The 24,040-nt window shown below is 42.6% G+C and overlaps 1 protein-coding gene across 2 annotated transcripts in view; it reads left to right on the top strand.

Annotated features, from left to right (window-relative positions):
• The window catches only part of slc38a4 (solute carrier family 38 member 4), a 39,710-nt gene extending 20,247 nt beyond the window's left edge, over positions 1 to 19,463 (top strand). For both annotated transcript variants that reach the window (XM_072672455.1, XM_072672456.1), the window contains exons 4-16: positions 414 to 529; positions 1,406 to 1,479; positions 1,572 to 1,664; positions 1,993 to 2,074; positions 3,491 to 3,573; positions 3,672 to 3,730; positions 4,568 to 4,834; positions 4,970 to 5,049; positions 5,161 to 5,261; positions 5,453 to 5,577; positions 14,884 to 15,028; positions 15,132 to 15,229; positions 15,920 to 19,463. In XM_072672455.1, the coding sequence (XP_072528556.1) occupies positions 414 to 529; positions 1,406 to 1,479; positions 1,572 to 1,664; positions 1,993 to 2,074; positions 3,491 to 3,573; positions 3,672 to 3,730; positions 4,568 to 4,834; positions 4,970 to 5,049; positions 5,161 to 5,261; positions 5,453 to 5,577; positions 14,884 to 15,028; positions 15,132 to 15,229; positions 15,920 to 16,024 (1,428 nt within the window). In that variant the 3' untranslated portion in view covers positions 16,025 to 19,463. The remainder of the gene's footprint in view (positions 1 to 413; positions 530 to 1,405; positions 1,480 to 1,571; positions 1,665 to 1,992; positions 2,075 to 3,490; positions 3,574 to 3,671; positions 3,731 to 4,567; positions 4,835 to 4,969; positions 5,050 to 5,160; positions 5,262 to 5,452; positions 5,578 to 14,883; positions 15,029 to 15,131; positions 15,230 to 15,919) is intronic.
• The last annotated feature ends 4,577 nt before the right edge of the window (positions 19,464 to 24,040 follow it).

Genomic DNA, 24,040 nt, shown 5'->3' on the forward strand with positions numbered 1-24,040 from the left:
AGCCAGTGTTTCTCTGGCTTTTGTGGTGAGAGCTGCTCGCATGATTCATTTATTTAATTAGGAAAGTGCAGGCATTTACGTAATAGCACTCACAGAACTCACGACAGCTGTAATTAAGGCTAGCTACTGAAAAAGTCTGTTGACATGTCAATTGGAAGGTGGCGATTCAGCTGTGTTGTGTTTGGAATATTATATTATAGAGTTTGATCGCGTTTGGGAAATTAATGTGCTCATGTTTTGGGTCCAAATCCATTTCTCTGGCTATTTTCAAATGTTGAAATCCAAAAAAATTGTTCGGTATGTAATTGTCTGTATTGCAACATAATCAGTGCTTAAAATCATTTCATGGATCATGGATTCAAGGATCATAATGACTTGTTTTTACTTCTCTTTTTTCTCTCTCTCTCTCTCAGCACCCAGGCCATGCCTCCTTTGGGATGTCTGTTTTTAACCTCAGCAACGCCATCATGGGCAGTGGTATCCTGGGCCTGTCTTTCGCCATGGCCAATACAGGCATCGTCCTCTTTGTGTAAGTGCACGTGTGTCTGGCTGTAGGGTACAGTACGTGTGTGTGTGTGTCTGACATGGAAATGAGGTTTCAGTGCAGCGGTGTGGGGTCTCCTGTGCCACATCCCGGAGCGGACGTGTTCCGGTTACTCTGGATATATGTAACATAGCTGAAGCAGACGATGACCCTATTTTTGGCAGCAGAGCCCCCATCGCTGGCCTCTTCCTCTAAACCTTTGCTATCCCCTGAGGAGCCAGGGAGCTAAGTGAATGGGAATCAGGGATGGGGTGGGGAGGGTTCTGGGAGGGTGAGAGCGGGATAGAGAGAGTAAGCAGTAAAAAGAGCGAGAGGTGGGAGGATGAGAAATTAACAGAGTAATATATGAAGACAGAGAGAGGGTTATCTTACTCCTTGTTTGGACGCTGTGGCCCTGAGGCGCCCTGACTGACTGACTGGGCAGCTGGATCACTGACCTTACATTCCCCCCATAACATGAAGGTAAAGAACACACCTTCATCAGCACTCTGTCCAGTTTTCACCTGACCGGTAAAGAGGTCAGACATCGCCATCACTCTTCTCCTCCAGCCCACGTCAGATGGCTATTTCTGTTTGGTTGCTGTGAGGGTGGCTGGTGTCCAGTGACTCCAGCAGCAGACTGAAGTGCGCTGAGTGGATTCTGATGATTCCCGTCATCTCCCTCTCCTTTTGTAGCTGTAGATTTGATGCACTTTTCAAATCGCAGTGAAATGACTCTTGGGATGCATTCCCAAGGTACAATAACCCAGATAGCCAAAAGCAGCATTAAAAAAGTGAAGCAGAAAGTGGTGAAATGTACGGTATATTGCTTGAGAAATTGAAAGTCATGGCAATGTCACTGTTCTGTTCTTTACTCTGCAGGATTCTCCTCTTGGGTGTGGCTATTCTCTCTCTGTACTCTATTCATCTCCTACTTGTGACAGCTAAAGAAGGAGGTAAGCCTCTTAGCTATTTACGTTCACACATATAGCACACTGAAAAGGTACGAGCCGTATTGTAACTCTTCTCTTTGTTGTTTTCCTCTCAGGTTCTCTTATCTATGAGAAACTGGGTGAAAGGGCATTTGGCTGGCCGGGGAAAATGGCAGCGTTTGGGTCGATCATTCTGCAGAATATAGGAGGTGAGGATTTGCATTTTCGATAAAAACTATAAGCTACTGACTGAGAATCACGGTCATATATATATTATTTTACAAAAGTTTAATTCTTTAAAACAGGGCATTTTCAGTTTTGCAGCTGTGAATTGTGTTCACGCTGACTCATGGCTACTGTTTCCAAGACTAAATTCTGCACTCCAGTCTATATGACTTTTCATCGTAGTCTTTTTTTTAAATATTGCTAGTGAACTGATTTCCTGCTTCAGTAAATGATGTGAATTTATTTGTTTAGACGGTGGGTGATAGTTGTTGTCCCATGTGAGCATGTTGTGATTGATTTGTTTCTGTTCAGCTATGTCCAGCTACCTTTTCATAGTGAAATATGAGCTGCCAGAGGTTATCCGAGCTTTCATGGGAATTGAGGAGAACACTGGGTAAGTGTGTGTGTGTGTGTGAGAGTGTGTGTGGCAACATGTTAAATAAGTGATATCTGGAGTACAAGCAAGTGACAAAATTACATGTGTAGCAGAAATCAGGATGGCCGTGTGTTTTCCAAATTTTCTCTCAGACATTGTTTAAGTCCATCCGCCCATGCTTTTACAGCATCATAGGCATAGCTGTGTTTTGAAAAAGGACAAGGTGATATAAGGGCCATACAGCTATAATGTTTATCCTAAACAATATATGCCTTGTCACTGTAGTTTTGTCAAGTTTCCGTGGCAACAGAGCTAACTAGCAGCTCTTGTAAACAATGAGTTGTATTATTTCCAAATATAAAACAACAACTTGACTCACGTCATGCTAGACGGATTTGGCTTAATTACCTGCTAGCAGACAGAAGACAGCCACTACACTCCCCTCTTGTAAAAAAAAAATAGCACAGTTGCATATCTCTGTTACCTCAGCACACACAACACAAAAACTGTTCTTATTTAATGTCAAAGATTCACTTTTTGTCATGTGTCGATTTAAACACGAGGGATGACCATCGACAGTTTTGTACATTGTATTAAGCCCTATTAAGCCAGATTGGATTAGTTTAGCAGGGGGATGTCTGTAATTAAAATGACCTGAAATAAAATCACAGCAGGGAGAGCTAGAAGTTTCTGTTCACATTTATTTATTTATTTCTCTCCTTCAGTTCATGCTCTCCCAGATAGAGTACAGAGTCAAAGTTTTATCACCTAGACCAAGTGGTAAATGGTGGTTTCAAATGGTGCCCCTAGACCAAGTAAACTCTTTTAAAGCATCCTTTTTACTTCGAAATTGATTTCATGATTTGGAAAGTCTTTAGTGTCATTGTAGCAGTGGCAAAAGTGTATGTTTTCTAACATGAGGTGACATCTGCATAGAGATGTGAATCCAGAGGGGACTAAAATGATCAGATGACCATTGACTCTTGTGAAAATCAGTGGGTAATGAAGTAATGCATGTTTTTGTAAAGCGAGCAAGCCAAGTGGTATGTAAAACTGAAGAGATAATGCAAATAGAAAATTTTATAGATTTTTAATAGATTTTAATAGATTTTCTCAGTTTTCACAAAACACAGATATTGCAGAAGTAAAATCACGGATGACCTGTGAAAGACCATCCGAATAGGGCTTTAAGTACAGTAGAACATTTTTAGAGCAATATCTGCAATGATCTACCACACTGGGGACAGTGGTGAGGAAAAACTGTCCAATATAAAAAGTCATGTCCCCTGTGTCCAGTGTGTAAATTACATTTACATACATCTTACAGATATGATGTAGTATTTTGCTTATCTGTAATGAAAGCTGTCTGGTCGTTATTAATCCCTTTGAGAAAACGTGTTTGTGACATTTCTGTGCTCCTCTGCCCCTCTGTAGTGAGTGGTACCTGAATGGTAACTACCTGGTGGTGTTTGTTTCCTTTGGAGTTATCCTACCCCTGTCCCTGCTTAAAAACCTCGGTAAGCCTGCCCCTTTGTATGTGTTCGAGCATTGTGTTTGAGGTGTTTGTGTTGCAATTGTATCTTATGTTTTATGTTTATCTGCTCTTCTTGTGCAGGCTACCTGGGCTACACTAGTGGCTTCTCTCTCTCTTGTATGGTTTTCTTCCTGGGGGTGGTAAGTATATTTCTTTTTTGTTGTTGTTGTTGTTTTTTTGCCAATCACATGGAGCATTAGTGAACAAGAGGGACATTTTTATTACTCAATGAGCCTGCCAGCCACAGGCCTAATTAATGGAGTCACCGACGCAAAACGAGAAAAGCAAAGTTTGATGAGTTCATGTTGCCTCAGTGCGTCCTCAGTCCTAAATACGTTTCACTTGAGAATTCAGGATGAGTCAGTGAGGTCAAGGTCAGTGAAGTCAAACTATATTAACCTCAATGAACTGAGCATCCTGCTAGCAATCCATTTAGCAATGTCCCCATGTTTAAAACTGCCACCAGACCAGTTACGGTACATTTTTGCTGACACTGGCCAGAGTTAAATGTCTCTGCTTATAGGATTTAATCATTCTATCTTTTAAAAAAAAAGGCCTCCTTTATAGCTGGATGCTCTCTGGTACTTTTTTGAGTTTATTTACTTATTCAGACTTTTTTATTATTTATTGTAAGACTTCAGTATATATATATATATATATATATATATATATATATATATATATATATATAAAATGCAAAATACTGTATTTTTAATTGACAGTGGTTCATTTTGTGTTCAAACCCCGACCACTAGAAAGCAGTGTTGTACTCAGTCCTCAGATCCCACTGTTCTGATTGTATAGTCAACTTTTCTTTCTAAGATTTTGTGCACATAATGTGTTATATACATATGTTATATACAGTGAATATACAGTAAATTTGATTTCAGGAACCATCAACTCCAAACTAGTTTAATAACATAATCACCTGTTTTCCCCTCCATCCTTCTCTCTCTCTCTCTCTCTCTCTCTCTCAGTTGATCTATAAGAAGACTCAGCTGCCCTGCCCGCTGCCCTTCTTCTTCAACCACTCCTCTAGTTTGAGCCCGAACGGTTCCGATTTATTAGGTCCATACGCTCTCCATAACAACTCGGGACTGATGGAGTTTTCTCGGGCGGACATGAGCAGCGCCCACGTGGACCCACACTCTCCTGCTGTGGCCCACGGCGGGGTCCACTTCAGCCCGCACTCAGAAGACTACGAAGACATGTGCACACCCAAATACTTTGTGTTTAACTCCCAGGTAAAGACACAGGGCTAGTGTTTGTGTGTGTGTGTGTGTGTGTGTGTGCTCAAGATGTAATTTGACTTAGAGATGTGTGGAGGTATGAACTGCGTCCCATTTAATGTTTCCTCTCTGATGTTCTTGTTCCTCCAGACTGCGTACACTGTTCCTATTCTGGCCTTTGCTTTTGTGTGTCACCCAGAAGTCCTTCCCATCTATAGTGAGCTGAAAGAGTAAGTAGAACCTTTTCACATATTTCAACAGTAAAAAGCCACAAAAGTCCTATTCTGGAAAATCACACTCAAAAATCACACTTTGTTTTTGTGTGTGTGTTCCTTTTGCAGTCGCAGTCGGAAGAAGATGCAGAATGTATCGAACCTGTCCATTCTAGCTATGCTTGTAATGTACATGCTGTCAGCGCTGTTTGGCTACCTCACGTTCTATGGTATGTTCCTTACCCCCAAACTCATAAACACACAAATGCTAAACACACACAGGTGTCCACCTGCCATTAGTGGCAGTACATTCCAACATCAAAAGTCTTTAACTTATGATTTTATGCAGTGTGTTCTTATTATATTTGATTCCCTTTTCCCATTTTCTCTCTCTCTCTCACACACACACTCTGATACACAGGTAATGTGGAGGCCGAGTTGCTGCACACATTCACTAAGGTGTATAAGTTTGACACCATGCTGCTCCTTGTGCGTCTGGCCGTGCTGACTGCTGTAACGCTCACCGTTCCCATCGTCCTCTTCCCTGTGAGTACTTTCACTATTTTCCATAGGTGCACATATTGATTTATATTCTGTGTAAAGTGACATATTATTAGCCAAATTATAAGGCCTACACATAATTACAGTGTAATAATTAACATTTAAACATTTTTGGTTTACATTATTTATATATTTTTAGTTAATGGGCCGCATTACACACAGTCCAGTGTCAAAGAGGGCTGGACCAATTTTTATTGAAAAACCATAAAACGCCCTTACTTTCAGCTCTACATTCAACCTCATTTATAATATGATAACATGTCTCAATAAACCTGTACATGTACAAAGTTAGTGATCAGTGGTTGTTTTTAAGCCTGCAAGATTCACACAGTTCTAACAGTGCTAGCTAACATTTCTATCTTGGTGAGGTAGCCCTAAAAAGGAATGCTGTGACTGACATTTAGACAGTTCCACACGGTGGAACCAAATGTATAAATATTATTTCGCACATCGCAGTAAAAACATGTACCGGATTTCTGAGCTGCATCCCTTACTGAATCAGAACTGGTTTAGTGGTTCAGAGACATTGGCTGATTCTGAGCCCAAGGTTCTGCTTCTGAGTTTAACTCTCTTTTGTCCTGCCCGTCTTCGGACATAAAAATTCTGATAGGTTCTGCTGTGGAGTTTGTGGAGTGACTCTCTCACTGTTTGTGCCTATGGGTCAGCGCAGTTTAGGGAGAGTGGGTGTCTTTTAATAAGAGACTAAACTCAATTAAATAGTCACCACTAAGAACATGGACTCTGAATTAAATGGACAGGCCAAGCGCTATTGTCATAGCAGTTTTAGGCCGTATCTTTTATATCCCTGCTCTAGATATAAAATATTTAAAAATTGCACGATATACAAAGGATAATAACTCATCCTGTCAAATTGTAAAGAAATTAAAATGATCTGGTATCATTAAATGAACACTCTTAGATGCATTCACCCTTTTTTCGGTATTTATCTGATGATTTATCAGCATTTAGTAGTAGGAAAACACTTTTGCGTTTTTTTTTTTTTTTCAACTCTGGCAGGCCCAGAATGATGCTGAATGAAATCGTTTTACATTGACTTCCACTGAAAGTCAAGAAGACTTTTTTCCTTCTCTTTTAAAGTTGCCATTTTGAGGATATGAGGGTTTTGTGCGACAGTGTATGAGTTGCAGGTTTTTTCACCAAACACACACACTTAAAACCCCAGGGCATGTTCTGCACTGAATTGTCTGTGTTTAGGAAATTAAACATATACGTCAAACAGCCCAATTATGTGGTTCTTGTTTGTCAGCACGATGTTTAATAGTGTTTTTGATTGACTGGGCAGAGCTTGTTCTGGGTGTTCTGCTGTTCAGCCTGTCACCCTGGCCAACCTGTTATGTGCTGACCAAAAGCACACAGTGTTCCATCATGAGGTCAGTGAATGGCAACAGTATGAAAGAGTCTCAGTGGCTGTGCGTCAGCTCCCACTCAACACACACTTTTAACTGCTCCAGTTCCTCAGAGCTCACACTGCCCACAAAGTTTTAGAAGTGCTGTAACGCTAAACCCCAAGAATCTACTCAAAGACACTCTATTCTGTAAAACTTAGCGATTTATCAATGTTTGACTTGAATTGTGTGACTCTGTGACTCTGCAGTGATTGTGTAGGAAGAATCAGAGCCTGGAAGACATGCATTTATGTACCTCTTGACAAACAGCCTATGGCCCACTGTTAGGTGGAAAGTGTCATTACAAACTTCTATTATCAAAGAATAGCTCCACCAGTGTGTACAGAAGTCCCTGTAGTTACTGAACAGTACACCTTAAGGGGTCAATGATATCTAATTTATCTTTAGGGAATAGTTTGGAATCTCTAAAAGGACATGCGTTGTTTGCTGTTGCTCAGTAAGTTTATTTGTATTATTTGCCCTTGTTTTAGAACTGTGCTGTGAATATAATCAGTAGATTAATCAAATACTAATAGAATTGATAGTGACGGTGCTAAGACACACATTGGTTCACCCCTGTGATCTGCGCCTGGGTGGGTTTTTAGCCTCTAGCCTCACTAACTGGGGTGATTGAGGTTGAGGAGTGTGATATCTGTCACTGGAGCTATGGGACCCTACATGGCTGCAGCTATATTAGGGTCCCAACTCCCAACACCGCACAGTACTCAGGCCAGCAGGGGCGTGGCGTAGTTTGGGGCCCTTCTAGACCTACTCGCTCGAGCACACACCTACACGCACACTCATATCCTTTGCATCCCACTTACCCCTGTTTTACTCTTTCTGTCTGAGAGCCTTTTTTATGGGATTTCCTTTCTTGAATGCATCACTGTGTGCAATAAATGAGGTGATCTTTTTAGGGCTGTGTTGTGGAGTTTTGTGTGAAGTAGAACAGGAGTGTTTAAAGGCCAGAGTACACCGACCAGCCAAACACAAACAAACCCAACAACATTTGGTTGGAGCGCCCTACCTCTGTTTGATTGCGGAAAGTCTCCAGAGTCTACTGTTCCACTTTTGCTCTGGTACATTTGGTCGATCTGTTATTTTTCTGGCTGTGCTCAAGACAGCTGCAAACGTTGCAACCTGGCCTTTTATTACCTGAGAAGAGATTTCAGATATGAATTTGTGGAATTATTTGTTAGCTGTTCACGTTAGGCATTCATTTATGTATGTAGAGATCCGTTTACCTTTGCGTGTCAGGAATCGCTGCCCGTTTCTGACTGCCTGACTACAGTTCTGCAAATAGAGCAGACTGGTAAGCAGCTTTTTTGGAGATACAGGCCTGCAAGGCATTGTGTGTCCATTAGGGGGTGCCGTTGTACAAACAGAATTGGCACTGATAAATCTAGATGGATGATTTTTTTAAAGAGACAAATCTTTCTCATATTGCAGCACACTGTGAACTCCTTTCTTTTTTTAACAGTATAAACATAAAGTCCTGTAAAACATGGGGTGTCCACTAGATGGCGCTATTGTACAACCAGCTGTTTGTTTCAGCTATAAATGCCATGGATTATAATGGATTTTTCCGAGGTTGCCCACTGCTCCTTAGACTAAAACTCTCTATCAACGCATTGACCTATTAAACATTAGGTGTCTCCTAGTGGAAACACAAGTGCAGGACTGTTCAGTCAGATTCAGCACCTCTGAATGTCAGGTCTGTAGAGGGAGGCAGCATTCAGAATCAGCTTCTAGTTTGTCTTAGGTGTCAGACAAGATGGTCTAAATATTAAGTGTATCACTATCACATCTAGCACACACAAATTCCGTAAGTACGCATGACTGCAGATTAACATGGATATCCATGATAGGAGCGGAGAAGCCCTGGTACATGGGAGGGGTGGGGGGTGTGGGTTGGGGAGGGGGGGGGTTGTTGGGGACAGAGGGAGGGCGTGTGGAATATTCCACTGTACTGAGCTGCGTGTGTGCAGACAGATCGACCTTGCAGAGAATCAGACAATGCAGTGCCACTCTCCTGCCACTAGGAGAGCTGCGAGTATACATTACACTCGTTTCTCAGCCTGTAACCTGCACCATGCAGTAGGTGGAACCTTAATTTGGAGTATAGGCTGGAACTGACGTTGGAGATTTTAGGTGCTCTGGTGTGGAAGTGTAATTAACTGTAATTGCAACCTTCGGCTGAAGTCTCAAATAGGATCTTAAATGCGATCTTTCAGCTCAAATCACAAGCCAAAAACTGAATGCTCCCACGTTTTTCAACCAGATCTGCCACATCTGTAGCAATTCCCACCAAATGAAATTTCTCTGTGTGTAGAAAGGAACAAAAAACTACTCACTAAATGAAAACACACTTCTAGTAGGAACCTGTCAACTGAGCATGTTAGCATGCCTGTGTTTCAAGTCTTTGATGAGTTTCTTTTGCTTAGTTCAGGGAAAAACATTCACTGCTTGTGGCAAGACTAAGGTAAAGGTGCACGTATTTGTCACTATGTACCCCTCTGTGGTGGTGAACACACACACTAGTGAATTAGGGGCACACACACACCCAGAGCTCAAGGGCCCAACAGTGGCAGCTTGCCGAGCCCAGGTATCGAACCCACAACCCTGTCATCAATAGTCTGGAACTCTAACTGCTAAACCACTATTGCCCATTGCCACTATACACTAAGCTGAAAAACATTGGCTGTAAGATATGGTATGGGCCTTGCAGTGAGGTGCTAGCATGGCAGAACCACAGTCGATGGTTTTCTCTAATCGACTTTTTGACAAGGTGCCTAAAATTGGCTAAATGTTTGCATGGAAACCTGGCTAATGTCAGCTCATGCATCCTGTTTTCATGTTTCTGTCGCTCGGTTTCACCTTATGTCCTGCAAGCCACTGCAGAAAGCTAGCAGCTGGTAAAGCATTGTTGCTAGCACCTTTAAAATAGTCCAGCTTTCTTCTGTCTGTCCATGCTCTACCAATAATAGTCAAGACTGGGGCAAAAGGCTCCAGCATGATTAGACTGTACATCATCCTGAATAAGAAAAAGCGTCTGCCTAATGGCGTAGACGTAAACGAACCGTGCGCTTTGCTCATTGTGTTGGAGGGAGAGAGAGAGATAGCATTTGCACACTGGTTTAGGGGCTTGTGGATATACGAGAGAACGAGACATTTTGTGTTTTCTGGCAGTCCTTGCCCCTCACATTTCCTAAAGGTCACAGCTCTTCACAGAAAGAGCGAGATTACATTTGCTTTGTCTCTGGGCTGCGGAGACCTTGGCTTAGCAACAGTGATACAACGCGATAAAGCATTTATCCCACCGGTGGGCACGGGTTCACTTGCCTGGCTTTTTCCACTGTGATGCGCATGTGACTGGAGGGAATACGTTTATCTCATGACTTGCTCTCTTACGATGACTTAATGAGCCAGTTGGATTTTCTGACTCTTTTTTTTTTAAAAACCACAGACATCAGGAGGCATATGTGTTGAAGTCATCGGCCGATGACTTGTGACCAAGGACATGTAAAATACTCTTTGATGGTTGTGTTGCTTGGCAACCATAGTCTGTTGTTAATGAGCTCCATTGTTTGGTTGAAAAATGGTTCACTGCAACCATTTTCCATCATTTCTATAACTTCAGTTGCTTATTGAACACTGGTGCATTTGTCATATTGCAACATTTCAGATAACGTTTAAAAAAACGCACCTTAATTGTGGTCAGACTTACTCTAAAATGACCTTTATGAAACATATCTTACAGAAAAGCTGCCAAATCAGAGATAGCATGTCAGCAATGCAAATATTATCAGTATGGCCGTTTAAGTGTAGCTTTTGCAGGCCTTACACTCTACAGACATGTGGCTCCTAGCACTGCTGGGATCAATTCTGACTCAGCGAGTGTCTCTAGAATGAAGCATTTCACACCAAATCACACTATAGGACTTTCTTTATATCTTAACCAATGAATTATTTTGGACAATAGATGGAAATAGATGGAAAATGGAACCTCTACCTTTTTAACTGGTCTTGTTTCAGTGTGCTAGAAATGACACATAATTATTAGAAGCACTGGCAAGGACTGTGACTAATGGTTTAAATGTGTGTATGGTACTTCCATTAGAGCATGAGCTCTGTCTCTGGTATTACTGGAAGCTGCCTGTAGGGCGGAGCTGAATGGGGCTCTATGAGGTCAACAGTGAAGACACAGAAGCCCTGTTTTTAAGGTCACCGCAGGGTCCGCTGGCAGACCTTCGTTGTCCACTGTGGTTTTGCCCAATTTAGGGTGATGATGCACCACAGATGAGAATATCATCAGATGGAACTGAATACGACGTTTTTGCGGCATTTGAAGAATCAGCATTCCAACTGCAAGGCACAGGGCAGACGGATTTGGTCTAACTAGCACAGCGCTAAAACCTGCTTTGGGGACAGGATTAATAAGCACGTATTCCAGCAATGCAAAAGTGTGCAGCTGTAAAGTGCTGAATAAGAATTAGCGCGTAGCTTGGGACTTGTCCCAGCACACGAAAGCCCCGAAAGCTCTTTGAGGTCTTTTGTTGTGGATCGGGCTGTTCGGTGACTCCGAGAGAGACGCTAGCATTAGCTGGAAATGAGCAGTTGTGGGACTTGTGTCTGTTCAGTTGTGGACAGGATAATAACAGCAAGATGTAGGGACTCACAGACAGTTATGGTTGTAGTTTCTTTGCCCCTATAATGAGCTGCTTCTGTCTCAGTTGTGCAGTTTGATTACTATGGCTGCATGAGTTTTTAACGTGCTCTCACCACCGCCCCAGTGATTCACTGCAGTGGCCCGTAGCCACATGCTTCACCTCCATGGCGACTGGCAGACAGAGAGGGCTGCTGGGTGAATATCACACATGCACCTTCCAAAGACTCCCCGCTGCTCACCAGCAGGCGCCGAATTCTTTTAGCCCAGAGTACTGGAGGAACCCAAATGTCACATCCAGGTGCCAACCAGCAACAAGCCCTTTATGTAGGAGCCTGTGCAAAAGAGTGGGACACTGGCATCACCCTGCTAAAAATACAACCCAGACACCTAGCTGAGAGAGAGAGAGAGAGAGAGAGAGAGAGAGAGAGAGAGAGAGAGAGAGAGAGAGAAAGAATAGTAAAACACTTTACCAGATGTGGGGTGGGGGGGTGGTGATGAGTTTTTATTGTGTCACACTATCTGTAAGATAACTAAGCATTTTTTGCTCATGGTTTCTACTTAGTTACAAAACTCTAAATCACTGCTTTCTGTTATTACTTGTATTATTACTTTCTGCTATTTGATCCAGAGCAAATTGAGTTATTAAACACATTTAATAAACGTTTCGTCCAAAAACATATCTTCAATTACACCGGTCACTGTTGCAAATTTGAATATTACTGTATGATTGTCGGTCACATGTCTATTAGATTTAACAAAGAAAAATGTGACTAATGATCAGTGATCAATGAACAGTGGTGATTATGAGCATTGGTCAGTATATACAGATTACTTCTGTACACCACCCGTCCGTGAAATCCTACACCACCAATCAGCCAGCCCCTACACCACCAAAACAGTGATCCCTTACACCACCAATCAGCCAGCATGACACCACCATTCAGGAACCTATTACACCACCAATCAGTGATCCCTACACCACCAATCAGCAACCTATTACACTATCAATCAGTGATCCCCTACACCACCAATCAGCAACCTATTACACCATCAACCAGTGATCCCCTACACCATCAATCAGTGATCCCCTACACCATCAATCAGTGATCCCCTATACCACTAATCAGGGAGCCACAGCACAAACCATCAGCAAGCTCCAATGCCACTAATCACTGATCTCTTACACCCCTTTTCAATAAGCACCTACACCACCAACCATTGATCACCTTTACCACCAACCATTGATCCCCTACACCACCAATCAGTGATTAAGAAACAGTGACACATTTTAAAATTATTAAAATACATATTTTGATCACCTTTGAACAACTTATAAACTTCATCAAATAAACTTGTGGAATTATCCCAGATATGGTTTCATATCTTTCTCGCTGCCTGTGTTGGTGGATCTACACAAAGGCTATTTTTGCAGATGGTTAATAATTGTCTTTAAGATCTTTTGAAAAGAATGCAGCCTCATTCAGATCGAAAAACATTTTATGCTTGACTTTTAAAAAAATACCACTTTTTCTACCACTTTTTAGGTCAGCTGGCCTTTGCTCTGCAAAGTTCTGTCTCCCCCGCTCACCTCATAATGAAGTATAATATAGTTCAATAAGTGTGTTCTGTACCGTAAACTGACAGCAGACGTCAAAGACAGCGTGGGGGCAGGCGGCCTGCGATCTGGCTGATGCAACTCTCACAGGCTGTTTCACAAGCTTCACACACAGAGAGTTAATCCAGAGGCCTAGGCCCCGCCCTGTGTCCATTCTTATGTGTGTGTGTTTGTGTGTGTGTGTGTGGCCTCAGGGTGGCTTCACTTCACCTCACTGGGTGTTGAACTTTACCCCAGTGAGCTGGCGTTCCCAGGCCTTTGCTCTGAGCGGATCAGAGCTGGTCCTGTGACCCGCTTCATCTCATTAACTGATCTCTCTTAAACACCTGCCCTTACCGTGTTCTTACACAACCCTGTCCATTCAGCTATATACCATGTGTGTGTGCACAAGAGAGAAGTCATGTGTGTATAGTTGTGTGTATTAGAGGAGTAACGATTCATAAAATTCAGAGTCTGTTACAATTATCGGTAAATCAAAAAGAATGAGTGCTAATATGTTAATGGTTCCATTTTCAGTTTATTAGAGCATTCAGCATTATAAAAGTATAAGATTTAAACCGAAGCTGTGCTTTATAGTGTAAAGCTAACACACTAGTTGCATGCTAACATGCAATACACTGTCATACAATTTAATACAAAAGGAGGCACTGTATTACCACATTCCTATCTTGTAAGTATCATAGCCCACAGAACATATTTTAATAGGTGGGGCCAGACATCGGCACCTTATAATTTTATGCTGCTCCGTTCTTTCATCTCGTAGCTGAAGCGCAATACATCAATACCCTACATTGCTATTAAGATGATACACAGTGTATTTAGTCTGCTCCCAGAACCCTTTAATAGTTTGTGGGACAGTTCGCCGAAAGCATTGCTGATATGCAGAGCTAAACCCATCAAAACAGAAGTACAGATCATTTCGATTGCCTTCATCTTGATACAGGTAGAACCAACAGGCCTGAAAGTCCCATCAAGCGTCCATATTTTATATACAGAATGAATATGGATGAAAAACTCATGACTGTGCAGAATAAATCTGGATTAGATGTAGTGATAGACTAGTCAATATGTTTTGGACCATTGTAGGGTCAGTCTGTGTGTGTGTGTATAGTGGGGATGTGAAAATATCAGGTCAAAGAGTTCTGTAGTGTAACTAACACAAAGGCAAACCTCATTCGGGTTATGGTTTAGCAGCTGCTAGTACAAAGCAGAACACATCAGCCTATTTAAAAAAGAAATAAATAACTGAAGGAAAACACTGTACATATTACTTTCATATCCTCTCACTTTATCCGTCCAGAACCCTTTATTGGGCCGAAAATCCGTGTTCAGTTTTCATTAATGAAACTGTTTGTCTTTCATTTGCTGTCATTTCGCTACAAAACCACAATATCCTGTGTTCTTACTGAGATGAATGTTCAGCCCACGCTCTTCTTCCAAGAAATGTGAGGAAAGTAAAACAGTGGCACAAAGATCAGTCAAGTCTGCATTCAAGTCATTATTTCTATTCTGTATTTAAAAACAGGAGACTGAAGAAAGCTCTGTGTGTGTGCATATATCTCTTTGTGCTGAGTATTCTTTTGTGTGCCCATGTTTTGTAGATTCGCTCATCCATCGTCACGCTGCTGTTTGCTGGCCGGGAATTCAGCTGGATCAGACACATCCTGATCGCCTTCGGCATCTTGATATTCAACAATTTACTCGTCATCTGTGTCCCAACAATCAGAGACATCTTTGGCTTTATAGGTGAGTGATGTTATCAATGGCAAGAACCACGAGGAACAGGACTGCACAAACAATCTCATCAGTAAAATAATAATGCCATCCTCCCTGTCCCCTCCGCCCATAGGCTCCTCTGCTGCCACCATGCTGATCTTCATCCTACCTGCTGCCTTCTACCTGCGGCTGGTCAAGAGCATACCGTTTAGATCCACCCAAAAGATATCAGTAAGTCTGTCCCAGCGTCCCACTCCAAACGTCTGTTGCTGGTATTCAGATTTAAACCAAAAGTTGGGTATGACATAGACCTAATTTACATTTATCAGGTCTTTTTTTATTTGTGGGCACTTTCAACATACAGCTCTGGCAAGAATGAAGAGATCACCATTTGTATATCTGTGTATGGCAGCTATTTTATTCCAGGCATTTCATCAAACAAAGTTGAGTTACCTGAATTTGCAGACTATGAATGGCATAGTCACTCAACAGCAATGTGAAGGACTAGTGGAGAGCCTGCCAAGACATGAAAGCTGTGATTAGCAGTCAAGGTTATTTCACCATAGTGATTTTTGAATGCTCTCCAAGTTCAGATACTAGTTCTGTGTTGTTTAAATTGAATAATAACATATTATATTATAATTATTATAATCATTTCTTTGCATTATTTAATTAGTTGTTTTGAGCAGTATAAAATAAATACACTGCCTATAAATAGTAAAACCAGAGAAACCGATCATGTGGGGTGGTCTCTTCATTTTTTACTGGAGCTGTATATGGAGTACAGGAACAGCAGAGCCTTAAACCTGCTCTTCTCAGTTTGGCTGTTATCGTAGTATTAGTTGTCTGACATGTTACACCACTGCCATTTTTTTACCATTAGAGATGCCACTCATTCAGAATGTTCCCTTGACTCTACAGGCACTCATTTTCCTGGTGGTGGGCATCATCTTCATGATAGGCAGCCTGTCCCTCATCATCCTTGACTGGATCCACAACCCCTCCGGGTCTGGAGGCGGCCACTAAACAGCCGGCAGCCCACCCCCAACCTCCCCAAAGACACCCAGACTGAGTGTTACTATGAGCCATGTGACCGTCCGTCACAGCGTACACCCTTCACACACAGTATTACAAGTGGACGTTCAGCCACCTTTCTCTTTCTCTCTCTGTCCTCTCTGCATCCGCATCATCATCATCACCATCACCACCATCACCACCGCACATCACCTGTGTGTGTGTCCCGTTACAGTACTGAGAAAGCTGAACCGTAGTGAATGTAGTTGGGAAACTCCGGCTGCGACACAGAGAGACTGAACTGCTTCGCGCTTCCTGCATTGCGTTGCTCCATCAACAGCCTCTGTGTCAACAGCCTAGCTTCAGGTGATGATGCCGAGAGCTCCCTGCGAGGAACAGAAAGAGAGAGAGAGAAAGGAAGATGGACAGATGACGAGTCTGACCTAACTGCCTCAGACATTCTGAGGGGAAAACAAAGGCCACCTCGATGCTTCTGGAGGTTGTGGGGATTTTGTCTATGTACAAAGAGCACTTCTAGATTGTGTTTCCAGATGTTTATGTATGTTCACGCACTGGCGCAGCCACACAAACATGCATACCGACTAGGTTTGTGTTTCACTGGCATCAGTCGTTTCTTCCTCATCATCCTCGGAGAGCATATGTTTGACACCGTTACGTCTATTACGTTCGCATTTCATTACTGAACTGTAGCTTTGTAGAGTTTTCTGCCCGAGCTCAAATAGCATCGCTTTCATTGTCAGGCTTTTGGCGTCATGAGATCTTTGCTTTGTGAGGGAAATGGTCCAATGTTCGGATTCTTCCACTCGAAATGAAAGAATCCTCTTGAATCTCGGAAAACACTTGAGTTTTTTAGAGCCGCTTCCGTATCTCCGTTGTGATATCCGCGCAGCAAAAAAACGCAGGCCGCGCGTGCTGCCGTTGTGTTTCTGCTCGGCTGGGACTCATTGTGTATTGTCATTTGCTTGTGTTGTGTTTACCCACCAAGTCACAGGCAGATGAACCTTATGCAAGGTAGTGTGAAGATATTGAAGAATCTCACCTCTGAGTGCGGAGTGTGGCCGCTAAATATCCAGCTCCGTTCCGACTCCTGTGCTGTCCGTCTGAACCCAGGAGAGACATGAACGAGAACGAGAACAGCTGGTGAAATCTGAGCACTCGGTGCCAGAAGGCCTTCACGGCATTAGTGATTAGCCGCTGAAGGTCATGAAGCACTGAACTGTGCTTAAACCCTCTTCATTGTGAAGGGGGGCGAAGAATAATAAATAAATAAGTAAATAAATAATAAAAGCTCAGTCTGTTCTTTCGTACTCTACAGACGTTGCTGGGATGGCGGACATTTACTGTCCGTACGTTTCTGCTGGAGGCTTCCAAGCAGCTCGTTGAGTGCTGTTCCATGATTCAGATCAGGGTAGCTTCCTCCTCTTGACACCAAAGTCCTGTCCAGGCCTACATTCATACATGCTCTACATTCAATTTGGCTGAAATCACTTCTTTAACAATTTCTGTTGAATAGTTTCTATGTTCCCCCCTAAAATCATGTAGTTTGCCTTTTTTTGCATGGCATGTTGAAAATGCTTAGAATGCTTAAAATAAGAAAATAGAGGTGTTGCCTTTTTTCTTTTCTTCTTTCTTTCTTTCTTTCTTTCTTTTTATGTTTTGGACTAGCTGTATCGCTCTTGATTCCGTATCTCCTCCGCCCTGTCGGAGAGAGCAGTTGTCTATATGTTTGGGTGCAGAGACCATCATGCTGTAAGCATAGGTGTTGAAGCCAAACACTGCAAACTTCACTCTGAGCGCGCTTCGTTTCCGATTCAGCCAAAGTGAACAATATTTATAGATCCTTTGTTGGTCTATGCGGACATAAGCAAATGAATATTTCAAATGAAATGGTATATTTTGTGCATGTCTTGGATCACAAACATGGTCTTGTTTTTTGGACAGTTGTATATTCTTTGTAAATAATCTGCTAGAAGGTACACGTAGTTGAGAGTGGGATGGGATAGCGTCTCAAAAGTTTACCAATACAGTTTTTGGTATTATGTATTTTAGATCGTGGTGTTTATTACTGTCATCTAACTTTCTTCCTGCCCTTCCTCCTGCCCTTCATCCTCCCTTTACTTCCTTTTTTGAGCTTGCTTTGTAAATTTTTGAAGACAAACATTATTGTATTTCTAATGTTACTTGACCTTCTTGGCTGTTTTTATGAATTTAAAAAAAAACTGAAGGGTTTTTTATGTTACTTGAGTACTGGTACATACCAGTCACAGAAGCATAGACGTCTGTACGGCACCTTGCTCTTGCCTTGTTGTATGTGCATGCTTTAAAGGGATCGTCCAACTTTTTGCATTCATAGTTCTTATTAACTTCACATTTCTAAAGTTAAAGAGGCACAGAAATGTAGGCTTCACTGTAGGCTTACATGGGGCATGGAACTGCAGATTAAAAAAGGACACAGTCTGGTTAGTCTACTTTTATGTGGTAACTCATGAAAACGCTTTAAATGAACCAGGATTCTTCATCAATCCAAACCTCACAAAACGTGCCTTGTTCAGTTGCCTTGTTCTGCTTTTACAGTGCAAGCATAAGAACTTTTGACCACGTCATCATGTGTGACTCATGATAAATCAAGTCAAATTTTAAATATGGAAAATCAATTATAAAGCATACATTTCGGAGACTGCTCTCCTTTTGTTGAAGATTTCTAGAAATGGAACTTTTTAGTTCAGTTTCAGGGAGACTGGCTCGTTTTATGCCCATTGGGAGCCCATGTGAGGTAAAGCTTGTGCCACCATAAAAAATAAAAAAAAAACACCAAAATGTTGGACTACTCCTTTAAACTCAAGCAAGCATAGCCACAGTGTCTCACCTCAACATGAGGCTGTGTCCAGTTCAGACTGTTCGCTGCACACCAGGCAGCAGTCATACATGTTTTACACACCTGTGTGCCCAGTGTCTTATACCAGTGTCATGCCATGCGGGATGAGCTTCAGCTCTGTGCCTTGACTTTCCCTCAGGTATTTCAAAAACAGAGTCCAGCTGGATTTGTGGAGGTTACGACGGTGATACCTCCCCCCACACACACACACCCACACCCCCCACCAATACCTCAGTCGTGTTCTCAGAATTATTTATTACTGTACGATACTCTTTAGCGTCTGCTTGATTTTCAAAGCGCTAATAAGGACACAGAAAGCTCAAAGCCGTACGACCCTCTGCAGATGAAGCTCGACTCCGCAGCTGGAGCTCGACTTGTCTCGCTAAACGATCTACCTGAGTGCCATCAAACCCACAAGAAGCGCTGGCACACTGTTTAGCCAACCAGCGTCTGCCTCCTGTGGATCAATTAAGCGTAATTTGTATATTTGCCAGGTTAAAAGGGGTTTTATTTTGTATCAGTGAAGCTGTTTCAACATTATGTAACGTAAAAATAAAAAGAATGATAAATGAACTTCCTCCTTGTGCTGTCCTGGTCTTTGTTCCTCATTACAGAGCCTCATGCAGAACTGGCATGAGAGGACAGTCCTCTGCAAGACGCACAATTTTCCTGCTAATACTGCATTTAGCTATTCATGCTGAAAGAGCAGTCGTTGGTAGCTGATTTCAGATGGAACCCTATCACACAGCTACCTGCACCTGGAGAGGAAAGGCTGGAATATGCATCTCGTATCCTAGAGGCTCTCTTTGAACATCATTAAACATCTGTAGACGCTTGGAGGAGAACGCTCACTGCTGGTTCTGTTACACCAGCGAAGAGAAGCCTGTGCTGGCTAGCATCATTGCAAGAATTGGGAATATAGAAATAGAGGGCCATCATTCCCCAATTATGCTAACTTGGGCTTCATGCTGCTCTTATCCAGAGCGATTTACACTAGAGTGTAATGTTACACAGATAGTCAGTCAAATGTAGCGTTAGCACTCTAGTACAGGGACTCTTATTGGTGAAGTGTGGTGTAGGAAATCAAACCCTAGTCTCCCACAGGAAAGGAGGTGGTGTTATCCACTGCGCTATGCTACACCAAATGGTTGTGGCATCGCTAGGGGTCAAACTCGCAATATCTCAATGACCGAAGGAGCCCCAGTTTTAAGTGGTATAAAATATTATACTGTCAAAGCTGGACGTCCAGCTGGACTGAGTAAAAGCATTCCAACCGTTTAAGCTGGGCATGTATGTAGACCAGCTAAACCATCAAACTTGAGTGAACCCAGCCAGGATGACACATATTTGTCCTAGATAACCATGTCACACAGTGTAAGAAACCAACTTAGCAACTTAGCAAGTCTGTCTGAGATTACTTAACAACTCCATGCAGTTTGTGATGCTTGTGATGCTAATATGTTGCCAATTGATGCTCAGTGACGTCCATTACTTGTTAGCTATATTTAGCTCATACCTCTAGCGTGAAATTAAAGAAAGCGAAAGCTGGAGGCCAAACCTCTGATTAATTACATTTGCACAGTAAAAGTCCTCCAATGTTTTCAGGCAGGCATTCTTCACCACTGAATCACTTCTCCAGCTAGATAGCTAAGGTTTTCAATGAAACCTTTAATAGAGTGGAATAGAGCTTTTCGTCCTACATGTATAATCTTTATTACTTAACATCAGTTTAGTTTAGTTATAGAGTGTTCCTCACCTCTTCTCTAGACTTTAGGTTTACATCAGCTGGCTAAGCTGAGAAATCCTGCTTTGTGAAATACTCTCCGGGGTGCCCAAGCATTTGCCGTATGAGCCCTATATGTTCGAATTACATGACTGTACGAGTCCTATATGTTTGTATTATCAATCTCCCAAGACTGTGGACGATGCCTGCCCAAATATGGCTCAGTTACGGCACTTACGGACTTAATTTGACAGTAGGCATTTTATTGTGGTCCAGTTTTAGCAACTACATTAAAGGTTTCTAAACACTGAACCGCACAGGAGCGACAGGCATCTTATGATGGGTTACCTGAAATGATTGTGGGGTACCCTAAACCACAACTGACAGAACACAACCTGTTCAGAACGCTGCAGACAGAGCACTCACTCATTCATGTAACACACAAATACCCCCTTAATTCTGTAGACTGACACAGTTAGAGGAAAGCGCCGGGTCCCCCAGCTCACCCCCACCACACCAGCTAACACTTATGGCATTTAGCTGACGCTCTTATCCAGTGCAACTTATAAGGTTACTCGTATTACAGATGTGGGCCAATGTAGTGTTAGGAGTCTTGCCCAATGACCCAATGACTTGCCCAATAACTCTTATTGGTATAGCACAGCATAAAGACCCAGACTGGAAATCGAACCCCAGTTTCCCACATGGTGTGGCAGCTCACTGGCAGGTAACCAGCCAATAACAGATGCCTGCGCTGGCCAGAGAGAGCGCCATCTACCCACTCGGAGAGAACGCGGCCTTGTGCTCTCTTGGAGTTCGGCTGCTGATGGCAAAATGGCATGGCTGGGGATTTGAACTCACAACCCCCGAGCCACAGTGGTAGCACATTATACCACTGAGCCACATGGGGAAGCTAAAAATAAATGAAATAACAGCCAAAACCCAACACTGGGCCTAGGCTAAACTGGCCTAAACAAATAACTCTGCTTCTAATCTGGATTTAAAATCACATCAAACTTATGTTCCTCAGGTTTGCTGAGATGCTTTTCTAGACTTTAGGTTTTATTAAATGTTCATCAGTGCAGAGGCAAACAGCCAGGTTTTGGAGCTGCGTCTGACCACTTTTTAATAGAAATCGCAACTGCCCACACTACAAATCCCAATGCTCAACCCTGGAACGATCTCTGGTAATTTTACTGGTAATTCTACTGGTTTTCTTCAAGTCAAATAGATAGAAAACACAAAGGTCCAAAACCACTTGAGCTACCCTCTGCTGTAGCTTTTCTTTAGCTTACACCTCTACAGGAAAGACCGGTTCAAACCAGTTCACATGTCAGAGGCTTCTGACAGTTAGTGTGTATGTGATGCAAGCCGTCAGGCTGGCCTACCAGTCCAGCTAAATGAGCGGTAGTAGACGAGCAGTGGTCATAACTCTTCAGCCAGAGAGCAGGCGAGGGCAGCGGTGAAATCCTTACACACACACTCACACACACCTTTACCCGGCAGCAGAATATCTCACCAGCCTGCAATGGTGCCTGATCTCCTCACACACTGGTGATCTGCTCTCTTTGACCTCCTGTCCACACACGTTGCTCTGCCAACCACTCACACACCTATACACGCACAGACACTGCCCTTTCCTCCCCCCAACACATACACACCATACTGCATACACTGAACCAATGGTAGGTGTGAGTTGTGGACATCATAGAACAAAGCTGTGTTTGGACACATTAGAGCATGTGTGTGCTTGTGTATCTGTGTGTGTGTGTGTGTGTATGGCCTCTGCCACACTCCCCACCATGACATGTGTGTGCATAAACAGCTGGTTACGTAAAGCCTGCATGCAGGCATCCCAATATGGTCCTCTTCCGCTTTCTCTGTACATCTACAGTACACCATAATCCCTTGCTCTTATTAGACCTAAATATACACATGTTTTAGCTTTTATTGAACCTACTGCAACAAGAGGTTATTCCACATTATTTAAAGTCATATCTATTTGTTCATTTTTAATTAATAATAAAAAATACCACTGCAAATAACAGGCCCTTTAGATATCTATTATTTTCTGAGAACTGAAAAGAGCTGTTTTGTAGAGTTGGGCAGTATCCACTTTTTTAAATAGGGTTATCCAGCCTCAAATATTACCACACTATACGATATTGCCGTGGCTGGTCGTATGTTTACGTGCCGTCCATACGATCTCACCCTGCCATATTTTAAGACCAAAAAATGACCAAATACAACGCTCAGTTTGCTCGTAGGGTGACAAAGTGAACACTGTGCGGGGTTAAATCGTTCAAAAAATGATAAATCATCAGTCTGACCATCATAATTATCAAACTGCTCTGCATCAGGAGAAGTGAGGCTGGTCAACATGAGCTTAGTTAGCAGCATGACCGTCTGCTCACCACAGAACAAATTCAATTGTCTGCCAGAAAGCCCACTTCTAGACGAGAATGACATGAGCGAGTGGTCACTAATGATGGAGTGACTGCTGTTGAAAGGACAGAAAGCTGAATTTAAAGGTTTTTCCTCATGGTTTTGTTGGATCCTTTTTGGGCCTAGCTCTCGGCTACAGCTCAGTCGAGTATCAGCTGCCCAGTGCAGCTGCTGTTGACTATCTGCTGAGCTACAGCCACAAGTGTTAAGAGAAGTCGAGCGACTGGTGTTGAGAGTAACAGAAAGTCGAAATGAGGCCGGTTCTGCCGTGTTTGGACTGGCATCTGACTGTGGAGGCTTCGCTAAATTAAGCTAAGCTAGCAGTCTAACTGTTTCAGCTAACTGAGGCTCAAATTGTGCACATTTAGAGGGCAAAACCTCATATCTGGTCTTAGAAGTGTTTTTCGACTGTTTTCAGCCATGTTTAGCAGACTGGTTCATTCAGGTTTGCTTGTCTTTGAGTCAAACGTAGCGTCACTAAATTCATGGGTGGAATGATCTTATTTGGCCAATGTTCGAGATAGACACTGAATAGAAATCGGACACAATAGACACCTCGTAATGTTGAAGTACTGTCCTCATTTTGAGATATTTGAGATTTTCAAATACCGTAGTACATGGTATTACCGTTATACTGCCCAAGCCCACTGTTTTGTAACTTGTAGTTGTTCTCGTTAAGTTGTAGCTGAACTGGGCGTCTACAGACGGCTAAAAATACCTGTGGATTCGTAGCTTGAGAAGAGGTGGTACAGTGGGTCGCAAATGCGTCACAAAGCAGATGTTAATGATTGGCATAAAGGAGTGACTGCATTGGGGCGCGCCAAAGGCCATAGTGTGAAGGAAGTAGCTGAATTTGTAGGCGTATCAAACCGTACGGTCATACGGGTCTACCAGCAGTGGCAAAAAAAAGCCCATTTCCCACACATTGAACGCGGCATTCACTGCACTGTATCACCTCTTCTTG

Source organism: Salminus brasiliensis, chromosome 2 (assembly GCF_030463535.1).
Source record: "Salminus brasiliensis chromosome 2, fSalBra1.hap2, whole genome shotgun sequence".
Lineage (NCBI taxonomy): Eukaryota > Metazoa > Chordata > Actinopteri > Characiformes > Bryconidae > Salminus > Salminus brasiliensis.